Source organism: Oxyura jamaicensis, chromosome 3 (assembly GCF_011077185.1).
Source record: "Oxyura jamaicensis isolate SHBP4307 breed ruddy duck chromosome 3, BPBGC_Ojam_1.0, whole genome shotgun sequence".
NCBI lineage: Eukaryota > Metazoa > Chordata > Aves > Anseriformes > Anatidae > Oxyura > Oxyura jamaicensis.
In genome coordinates, this window is record NC_048895.1 from 115,239,620 (window position 1) to 115,250,793 (window position 11,174).

Below are 11,174 nucleotides of genomic sequence, written 5' to 3' on the forward strand. Positions count from 1 at the left end.
AGGAAGGAAGGAAGGAAGGAAGGAAGGAAGGAAGGAAGGAAGGAAGGTACTAAACAGGGATGCTGCAGTTGGGTCTATAACCAACTATTAACATTTACAGCCTGGAGATGCTTAGAGGGACACATCCCTATAAAGGCAAATGTTTCTTCTTATAAATAACAATATTTCCAGATTTGAGGGACACATCATTCTTTATGCCCAATTGTCAGGAGGAAAGCCAGTGTGTCTCTATATAGAAAGTCTCTTTGTTGAGCTTTCTCAAGAGAAACAGGCTTTTTCCTGCTCAGTAAGCCAGAAAAACAAAACAAAACAAAACAAAACAAAACAAAACAATCCTCCAGCACTGTACGAAGTTCCCCAGAGGCTGCCCTAAGGAGAGCAGAGCATTGCAAAGCTGACTTGCACATGAACGAGTGCTGAGAGAGAAACCCTCAGACAGCACACCAGGAGGTGCTGTTTTTCTCCGTGACACTCGACGCTGACACAGACTTCAAACTTGCAAGAATTTCACTGAGACAACAACAAACCGTGGCCTCGAGTCCATTTCCAGAGGCTGTTCACTAACCTGGGCAGACATATCAATGAGTTTTGGGAGATTCAGTTGGCTCCCTTCCTCTGTCTTCAAGTAATCCAGCAAACACCCTGCAGAAAAGGAGAGACTGCTGTGATGCGTCTGAATAAGCCCATGCATTTGCTTTCCCTGATGCATTTTTGAGTATATGCAACAAATCTGCCTGAATCTTAAAGAAAATCTGAGGGATGACAGTGGGTGTCCCTGGGGCACCTTCTATTAGCAGCCCAATTCCCCCCTCTATTATGCACACACCTTTTGCAAAGTGCTGGACATTCTTCACCCCAAGCCTCTTGGATAAAGGGGCAAAAGAAAGGACAATTTCACTATGAAAAAGGTAAGAATTTGAAACAGTGAAGATCAGAACTTTACATGCTCTTTGAATGGAGCATCACCGTCTTGTGAAGTGGCTTATGAAATTAGTGAGCACATATTTAATTATCCAGAAAGACTCTTTTAGTCCTAGAAAGAGGCTTGTAGACCATTTAGTCCTTTCCTTACAGATCAGGTACAGTGCTCACCCCCTTCTCCCCATTATGCATGGGAGTACCAGTCAGCTTATTGACCCGATTTTGCAGAAACCCAGCGAAAATGCTACATGAGGCTCTTACCATTGGCCATGTACTCTGTCACGATGTAGATGGGCTGCTTCGTGACTACCGCATATAGCCGGACCAGCTTGTTATGCTGGAGCCTCTTCATCAGGTTGGCCTCTGCCAAGAAGGCGTCAGGATCCATGCTGCCCTCCTTCATGGTTTTAACAGCCACCTTGATGTTGTTCTTATAGTAGCCTGCAGAGAGATAATGATGTACTGAGGAATTTTGGCATCTCTATGGGCTCTGTCAGGCCACAAAATAAGGAGCTGAAGAGCTGGTGGATTCAGGAACAGAAAAGTGGGTGAGTGGTAAACCTCAGCACACTGGGACCTAAGCAACCAGAAAGTATAAGAGGAGAAAGGAGAGGCAGACATGTTTGTAAATCAATGTGGTTTTGTCAAGAGTCATCCCTGCTCTAGATGAAGAAGGCTCATGAGATGAGCCCATCCTCCTACAGCCTGGGTGAAATCCCCAGGGCCATCCACTGGCTAGGTTTTCAAATAATCCAAATACTCAAGAAAACCAGGACTCTGCAGCCAGGAGGTCAGCTCAGTCTGGTGCTGGCCGCAATCTCAATCGCCAAGGCAACAGGCAACCCCAAAGGGTACAGCAGAGGAAGCTGAGCTCGCCCCACTTCCTCTCCTGCTGGTTAGCAATGGGCAGAGACATGTGAGGGATTTGGGTCTGGGTTATAGAGTAGAAGAGAGAAGCAGAAAAAGTAGGGCAGCGTCACCCAGGTAAATTATGATCTCAGATTGCTGTCCGGGATTTCCAGAGAGAATGAGAGCATGTCCTGGGAAGTGAGTACATAGTTACCTGGAGACTCCTCGCACACATCTAGCCTATGAAACCCATGCTGGACCACAGAACCTTGCAAACAGCCTGTCTGGTCCTTCCAGGAATACAGAATTTAGTGCTACAGGTGTGAACATAAAGCATGTGTTCATGCTTTAGGATCCGCATGACCAGAGCAGTCTTGTCTTAGGGAAAGAGGGTTTTCTGTCTGCTCTGTTTGTATATTCCTTCCAGGCATGGGGGGCATTGTACTTACCCATCCACACTTCCCCAAACTGCCCACTGCCGAGTTTCTTCACAAGTTTCAGAGACTCCCGCGGGATCTCCCACTCGTCCTGTGCCCAGGGCCTCTGGGGAACCAGGGATATGCAGGGAGCTGTGAGCCTCTGGCACAGGCCATCTACCTTCTCTGTGGGAGGAGAAACCACAGGACAGGTCAATGGGTAGTTCGACACAAATCTTTCAGCCCCAAACTAACTTGTTTCTCCGTGACAGGAAGAAGTCAGCTCATGGGATACCTCCACAACCGCACAATGCTTCAGCCACTGGGATCAAGGCATCCAGAATGGGCCCAGTGAAAGGAAAAAGCTCAAGAAGAGTCACAGAGGTGCAAATTCTCCTGTCCGGTAAGTCCCAGCGCTTCTTTCCAGGCATCCCTCCAGCGTTCATCTCTTTGCTCTCATGGTAGGAGAAACTCCCTGGTTATAGGGCTGTGGACAGAGCTCACCCTCACAATGCCCCAGGACAAAAGATGGGACATGGGAGCCCAGTTTCTGCTTGGAGGAGCACATCTGGCCCATGAGAGTGGATGGAGTGATGGTGGTAGCTAGCAAGCCTGTCCTCCCTCTGCCCACACACTGACCCCCAGTGCAGACCGCAGACCCATTAGGGAAGGAAAGCAACTCACGGCTGTAATGATGGATTAGCTCTGGCAGGCTGGCGAACGTCGTCCTGGGGGAGATGTAATAACCCCCGCCATCCAAGGAGCGGATCCTGTAGTGTTTGATGATGTCCCCGTGAGCAGAGTCGCTGTCTCTCACGGACAAGGAATAGGCACCTGGAGAGCAAGAAGTGGGAACAGTGAGGCCAAGCAGCAGCTGACTCCGGGACCAGCTGCCTCCTCTTTTCTCAGCTGTAGACACTTCCCCCAGCCCTGGCTGATGCCTCCTCAAGGCAGGCCTCATCAGGCTGCAAAGCTGCTAACTTCCCTCTCTCCGAGGCAAGTGGAGAGGACAAAGGCTCAGCAGAGCTTAACTGGGCTTGTTGAGGCTTGGCTGAGTAAGACCTGTCTGTGCAGTGGCCAACAGCCCCAAGAAGGCCATCAAAAACACTTCACTATCCAGAGCAATCAGGCTCCTCTTAGGTCATCGTGGTCTTGCCACAGCTCCGCATCTCCCATCTGAGCTTTTCTCACCTGGACCAACACGGGACTGCAGACCCACTGGTCTGTAACACATCCAGAATTTGAGTTCATGGGAGAAAGAAGGCCAAGACTGACAAGAATTCCCTTCTCAGTATTACCCAAGGTCCCTGTGTCCCTGTTTTCCCCTATAGCCCCCGTGCCAAAGGGTTCAGCTGGTAGGTACATCAGCATTGTGTGGTTCAGCCAAATTGTTCAGCCATAAGCTTGTGTCTGTGGCTAAACCACAGCTAGATTCACATCTCGTTGCAGGTGCTTTTTGACCTCAGGGGAGCTACTCAGCGATCTCCCACTCTGATCTGTTATTTTTTTTCCTTATAATGGGCTTATAATCCAAACCATGGATTTTTTTATTATTTATTTTTTTGGTGCCAAAAAGAAAAGCACAATATGTTGCTACAGAGCAGGAACTTCAAGCCTACGTCAGGGTAAATTTCAATAGATGTTAGCAATGTTGGTTTATTTTTTTTTTTTTGCCTTTGTCTGGATCATATTTCCGGAGTAAGTTGTTATAAGCCTGCTGGGCTGTTAAAAGTCCAATACGTCACCCGGGTTGATAGGCTGCCTTTTTTAATGTTTGAAAAGGCAAAGCTATATATGTTAAAAAGTACATATCTGTCATGCAGGATCATAAGCAGAAGTGGGGCATTCCACAGCAACTCCGAAACCCTAATCCTCCGTGCGAGGGGAGATTTTACTAACACGTAATGCTCACTGACTGGTGTTTCTCCATCACCGGGCCAGTGCTCACTGCAGTTTCCTGCACTGTGTCTGGAGAACGTTCCTTGTACTGATAATTTTTAAAAAAGTAACAATAGAAAATTATCTCTGTGGACGTTTGCTGTATTGCAGTTGATTATGGATCTTGGCAAGCAGGATTTGGGAGAGTCTAAAAGTTTTCCGAGTGCTAGCAGTTGTTTTGGGGTGAATCCTTTTCTGCAGAGACCAAACTATGAAATATGGTTGCACGAACTTTGTGGAAGACCTGCTGGTTTAAATGCAGAGCAAGGGAACCCCGAGTCTGGAAGCACACAGCATTGGCATGATGGGGTCTTGCGGTGTCCTCAATGAGGTGACAAAAAAACTCCAGGAAAGGGCAAAATGGTTCATTTTTACAGTCTGTGCTTCATTGACTAAAAGGCTGCAATGACAGAGCCAAGGGAGAGATCTTTGGATCCTGTTGGGTGCAGAGAAGTGTCGACACTTACGTGGGGCTTGTGTCCACAGTGCTCAACACAAGTCCTGCTAAGCGTGGATTAATCACTTGCATCATCATCATCATCATTACTACTACTACTACTACTACTACTATTGTTGTTGTTGATGATGATGATGTTATTTTCATTTCAAAGGGACTTAAGTAATATACAAGCTAAGCTATAGCTCCCCAAAGTTGGGCTTGTAGGGCATGAATCAAAATGAGCACGTTGCAGAACCCAAATGAGTGCGTTGCACGCACCGACGTGGCTCGGGGTGCCTGTGGGTTTTTTGCAAGGCAAGGTCTGCTAGAGGACGGAGCCAGGCGTGGTGTGAACCCAGCTGCACTGCTGACAGAGCGCTGCAGAAGGGAGCGCAGGAATTAATGACTAACGTGTGCAGATAGGCGCCTGGGGGCTGACAGCCAGCAGAGAAGACCTGGTCTCTTTGTTGGTGTGGTTTCACCCAAAATGTCTGCTCTCCTGCAGGACCTGCTCCCCAGACCCTACTGACCCTTTAAACCCTCCTGCATCTTTCAGAGCAGCGATGTGCAGCATGCAGAAGTGACAGGGGCTCCAGGCACCCTCCAGGCCGATCCATCAGCTGCCTGCTACCAGCGTTAATCCTTATCCTGCCATTAAAGCTAATGACTGCATTTCACTCTAAGTCAGAGTTCGCTCTGCTGGAACGAGTGCCATGGAGCTTTCCCTGTCATTCACCCTGGTTGGTTACTGTTCTCCTGGGAGCAGCAGCGTAAAGGCAAAGCACAAGGGCTGAAAAGCATAATTTCTCTCTTCTCTCGATGACAGCAACAAATTTTAAGGGTTACATGGAGCTAGGTGGATGGCAGGATTCTAATCTCCCCTGGTGGTAATGAGGATGGCCAAAAAGGAGTTCCTGCTCCTTAGCCATGAGGATATGCTTTGTCCTACAGTCCTGCATTGCCTCCCAGCACAAACCTAGGGTGGTACTCAGACAGGTCCACCCCTAGATACCAGCCTGGAGCAGCATGGGCACAACCAAATCTTGTCCTGGGAAGCTCTGGGTCTCAGAGTGCCCCGTTCTGGGCCTGAGATCCCCCCAAACCATCCTACAAGGGCTCTCAGCTCCTTTTTGTTCAAAGGGTGGACAGTTTTGTATAGGAAAACTACAGAAGGTTCAAAGGATTCAGCTTCAGATCATGCCAAGGGCTCATTCAGTCACCTCAACAGGGGTACCTTGTACCCCTTGAGATGTTGTGGGACACCTGCATGGGCCTGGCAGATACAATGCAAAACCACATCTTGTGGAGCACCTGGAGCCGAGCAGGACTCCGCAGATGGCTCTGAGACATCCAGGTCTGGGCCATCAGAGCAATCCCTGGTGGCTACAGCAGGAGCTCAGACAGCTTCCACACGTGAGATCTATGTTCTGGTGTCTGGTGTCCGACTGGGTCCCACTTCCCCATGCCACGTGTGGCATCTCCTGTTCCTACAGGTCTCCTAGGGTTCTGAGCCCTTCCTCAGGGAAGCCCAGGAGATCAGCTGGGTGCTGCAGCTGAATTCATCGAGGTCCCTCCTGCCGGGAGCAGATGCAGCAGCCTTGCTGTGTGCCTCAGCACAGCTGTGTGCCTGCCTTCCCGTGGGTTTCAGAGTGATCATGACTTCGGGGGAAGGTTTGTTTATTTCCAGCAGCTTCAGCAAGGCTAACTATCCACTGAAGATTTCACCGCTGATCTGCTTCCCACTCTTGACAAGGAGCTATCATCCTGGGATGCAAAATGTTGACTGAAAGAGAAGCCCCTGGGCCTGCAGAATTTCTGTATGTTTATCCATAAGCAAAATGAGCCAGCGGCACAGTTAGGATGGGCTGTGGGTAGGATAGAGTGTAGGATAGCTGAGTAATAATGTGTGTTATTATTCTTAGCTCGACCCAGTGCTCGGCTTTGAAGGTCAAATGTTGCTCATGTTGTGTAAAGGGAATGATTGAGGGAAAAAAGGAAGAGCCTGTGGGGTTTGAAGGGTAGGGTCAATTCCATGTCATTGCTGTGGACATTTCATGGTGGGTCACAGGGTGCTTTACATCAGTGAACTGAGCATCAGAGCACATTTGGAGATGTGGGGCTTCTTCTTTTCCCCTTCTCCTTACAGAGGAGGAAACTGTGGCTGAGACTGATCAAGTGGTGTCACCGTGGCCTTTGAAGCAGCCTAAGGCATGGCAGGATTTTGTTAGAAGCTGGATGCATAGGGTGATTCAGAGAAGGACAGGGTGTTTGAAGGAATAGCAGGCATATTTTGAGACAGAATATCAAAAAAGGCAATGTGAAACATTTTGGAGCAGAAGCTCTCTTGGTATTTGGGATCAAGAGGGGATTTCATGGGGCTGAAACACACTACATCAGCTAACACAGATATCACACACCTCCAGCCAAGTTTGCTTCTTGACAGCAGAAATGGGATGGCAAAGACCATTCTAGCCTGGTTATTTCTCCTTGAGCCTCAGGACTCCACCAGCACTGTCCATGCAGCCTAGACCCACTCACACCCCAGAGAGTTTTCAGGGCATGATTTCATCCTGCATTTGCAGATCATGGCAAGCAAAAGCCCCAAAGAATTGTTTGAGAAAATGCATGGGAAAGTCCAATCCCAGCCACGTGTGGCATTTCACAAGGGAGAAACCAAAGCACAGCGAGACTAAAGAGCTATACTGAACTCCAGAAGGAGCCTGTTCAGAGCACAACCATGGAACCATCACAAGCATCATTTCCTCCATGCTATAAACACGCCTGCTGGCCCAGAGGATGCAAGGAGAGCAAAGGAGGGAAGAAGCAATGTGAAATCCCCACGGCAGCACCTAAAACAGCTTCCAGTGTCTACAAATTAACAGCACTGAACGAAGTTGCAATTATATGGTTAAGCATTAGTTAATAGATATGTCCACTGCCTAGAAGTTGCCACAATGCTCTCTGCCTTTTCCATCCTCACGGGGTCATGTCCTCCAAAGCCAGCCATGTTCATAGGGCAGGAAAGTGGATGTCCACCTCTCCTGCTCCAGTCAGTCTCCCTCCAGACAATTAGCCATGGTGCGCATTGATTCCCTGTGCTTCAGGCTATCAGGAAAAAAAAAAAAAAAAAAGTGTTTCTTCTGGAAAATGTTTTTCTCAAAAACCTCCAAAGTTCCAGTTTCAGCTGCAAATAGCAGAAATGCTTCCCCAAGGGTGTGCAGAAGAATCACCATTTGTCAAAAAAGCAACATTTCCTCAGGGAGAAAGGGAAAAAAAAAACCCTACATATTGTTTTGGAAACTGTTTGCTGCTCATCCGTGTTCCTGTACCTCCGCCACGAGCTGTGGTGACAGGAGCCACCCTCACCGCAGCCTGAACTACGTGTACAGGCGGCATCACAAGAAAACCTTTGCTGTTGGAGTCCCCACTTCACTTCTACAGCCCTGCTGAGCCTGGCAAGCGTGATTTTGCCCAGCCAGGTCCAGGAAGCTCCATGCAAACACTGGCACAGCTGAACCCTGCAGCTCAGGTCTGAAAGGTTCTCCAAGCCATGGCAACGCCCAGGACGTCCACTTGCTCTGCAGATCTCACTCACCTTTGCTGGTCTCACTCTCTCTGACAAGGAACGAGCCAACTTTGTTACCAGAAGACAACAGCAGCCGTTCAGCATCTTTTCTGCTCAGAGTTTTAAAATACCACCTGGGAGACAGGAAAGGGAAAATCATGGTTGAAAAGGAAAAGCTCTAGAAAATAATATCTTTCTGATTACTTCTTTTTTTGTTGTTGTTTTGTTTTTCTTTTTACCATCACACTCTGAAACTGAGGGTTATTTTTATCAGTAGTTTTTTATCTGCTGGAAAGTGGTAGTAATAAGCTGGTTTGGGTAGATTAACACCAGATTTCTATCACTTTGGGCTTGCTTCATAGCTTATCAATTCAGGCAAAGCAGAGAGAGTTTGCTCAGTGTCCCCATACCCAAGAGCGGTGCAAGCCCAGCATGGTCCCTGAGGCACACTGGGACCCACAGCTCACTTGGCAAGTGAGGAAGCCCAAGAAAATTACATTTGGAGCAGATATGTGGGCTGGAAGATGAGCATAATGTGCCCATGGCCACTAAAAAAAAATCCCTTGGATACAAAGAACGTTTATGTCTCGACCAAGTTTCTGCATGCTGTTAAATACTTGCTGAATTCAGTGATGGTTGGGTCACTCCAAGAGGAGATTGGAAAGAGGGATCACAAGAGAAGTCAGCAGGTTTGCACCTTTATAACTGAATGCCATCAAGGAGGATAAACCATGGGAAAAACTCCTTCTTTTTCTTGTATAATAGGCAAAAAACCACCCTCGGGACTCAAATCTTTCTTTGCAGGGTGCCAGACATGATGCCTGCACCTGGGCTAACACAGCAACCAGTGCCAGGATGCTGTTTCAGAAAGGAAAGCTCTGCATCAATGTTCACCCCTCATAAGCTTATGCACTTACTTTTCTTCTTCCAAGCTGTCCACTTGCGCGACGAAGTTGCTGGGGATGTAGCCTTTCTTCCCGGTGCTGAGGGATTTTGCCAGCCACCAGTCCCCCTCGCTGCAAAACAAATAAAAAGTGTGAGTGTCCAGAGCAGGTTTCTCAACAAGCTACAAATGCGAGGTTGACATGGTTTCTGGGGTTTCAGGCACTGCAAGGAGGACAGTGCTAATTAGGTTAAATGTTAATTTTACTCTACTGGTCCCTCTCAGTCTTCTAGAACCACCACTTGGTTGAAGGTTGGTGAGAAAGACAACATTTGGTCTTTCAGGGATTTCCGGAGGTGACAGCCTCTTTCCACTGATGAAGAGGAAGCACAGCCCCAAACCTCTGCTGAGCACCCCGAGTGAGAGGAGGGAAATCTGGGTCTTTGTGGGTTTATTTTTGCCTCTTGCATTGGGGTGTGGAGGCTCCACCATTCTGCTCCTTCCATTATCTGCCAGACACCATGTCACCTCTGGGGGCCACCTCACAGGGCAGCCAAGGATGGAGCAGGCCTCCAAGGCCAAGTGGGACCTAAGCTCACCCCTGCCCAGTTCTGGACTGGGCAGATGGACTGTCAGCCTCTTCTCTCATGAGTTTTACAAGATGAAATGAAACCATTCACCTCTCTGGCTCGATTCTGTCCTTTCCTCAGAATACGCCCAACCCACATCCTTTGCAAAAGCACGATCAGCACAAAATATGAAACAGGCTAAGTTAAGCTGTTGTTGCTTATGCTCCTCCTGTGCCCATGCACACTGGCAACGAGGAAGGTCCCAGTAGCAGCCAGGTGTGGACACTACCTGACCCTGAATGATCTGTGACCCGAGAAAAGCAGGGAAGTGTCACCTTCCCCATCCCCAAATTTGTGTCTGACCCCAAGGTCCCCCCCTTTCCCAACCTGACCATGCTCTTTGAACCCCCCTCTGCTAGAAGCTCCCTTACTTGGAGAGGACTTGGAGTTTCTCCCCCTTGACCAGCTCGAGGTCACGGTCACTTGAGGCAGCAAAGTCGTACAGTGCAATCACAATGACGTTTTCTAAAAAGAAAAAGAAGCAACATCTCATGAATTCAGATTGTTTCTGGGGGGTGATGCACACGCAGGTGTATGGTGGGGCATTTCACCCCCCCTTGTCCTCCAGAAGCCAAGCTTTCTGCCAACCCAGCTTTCCTGCCAACCACAGCTCCTGCTCTGGGACTAACACTGATTCACCAAAGTGTTTCCTGTGTGTGTATTTTTAAAGCACTCCAGATCCCCATATCCACGAAACCCCCGAGTGTCAACAATGAGAAAATGTTTGTGTGGAATAAGAAAGGTCGTAAATCATCCATCGCTGTTTGGCCTCGGTTTTACAGGACGGGAAATGAAAACTGCTGTGGCAACACTTCCCAGGGTGGCTCTGGGGGTTTGACTCAAGAAGATGAGGTTTTCTTGACTGAAGAAGGTACAGAGACATCTCAGTTCCCATTAGTGGAGCCCACTGCTAGGGCCTAGCTCTGCCTCCAGATGCTCTGGGCTCAGCCTGGATCTTGCCATCCCTCTTAGGTGCTATTCCTTGCACATGTAAGTCGTGCTGCTGTTTTCGGCTCCAGCACCCAAATGCTTTTTGGCTCCGCTGCAATTCCCATGGGGGCAGTGCTTGATTCTGGATCTCCTTCCCCTTCCCCGCCACAGATGCATTTTTGATTTCCTCTCTCCAGACCTCAGACCTGATGATCTGTGTCTCCCATTTCTCCTGCAACCCACCTGGACCGAGGCTGTGAGCATTTGGGTCCCAATCCCCTGCCCTAACACCTTACTTTGATTCCATCCACATCTGCCCAGCCTAAAATTTGGCACAGCAAAGTGGATGCATGCGCTGCGTTGCACACAAGCCGTGCTGTGCATGGCAAAGCAGCCACTGGGTACACATGCTGTGAGGGGCAGATCTCTGTGGCTGGAGGCTCGGGGAGCTGAATTGCTACATTTGCATGCCTGGGTTGTGCCGGTGCTGCTCGCGGAGAGGTTGTGCAACCATCCACGTGTGCTCGGCGTGCTTGCAGCCGCTGAAGCAGAAACGAGCAGGTATTTTGGGGCAGATCAAAACCTGTGAAGGGGATTGGCACCC

At 48.9% G+C, this 11,174-nt stretch overlaps 1 protein-coding gene across 2 annotated transcripts in view; it reads right to left on the bottom strand.

Annotated features, from left to right (window-relative positions):
* BLK (BLK proto-oncogene, Src family tyrosine kinase) overlaps nt 1-11,174 on the bottom strand; it is a 40,460-nt gene that overhangs the window by 5,601 nt on the left and 23,685 nt on the right. For both annotated transcript variants that reach the window (XM_035323032.1, XM_035323033.1), the window contains exons 4-10: nt 10,012-10,105; nt 9,046-9,144; nt 8,159-8,262; nt 2,871-3,020; nt 2,220-2,372; nt 1,183-1,362; nt 566-642 (exon numbers count right to left, since the gene is read on the bottom strand). In XM_035323032.1, coding sequence (XP_035178923.1) covers nt 566-642; nt 1,183-1,362; nt 2,220-2,372; nt 2,871-3,020; nt 8,159-8,262; nt 9,046-9,144; nt 10,012-10,105 — 857 coding nt within the window. The remainder of the gene's footprint in view (nt 1-565; nt 643-1,182; nt 1,363-2,219; nt 2,373-2,870; nt 3,021-8,158; nt 8,263-9,045; nt 9,145-10,011; nt 10,106-11,174) is intronic.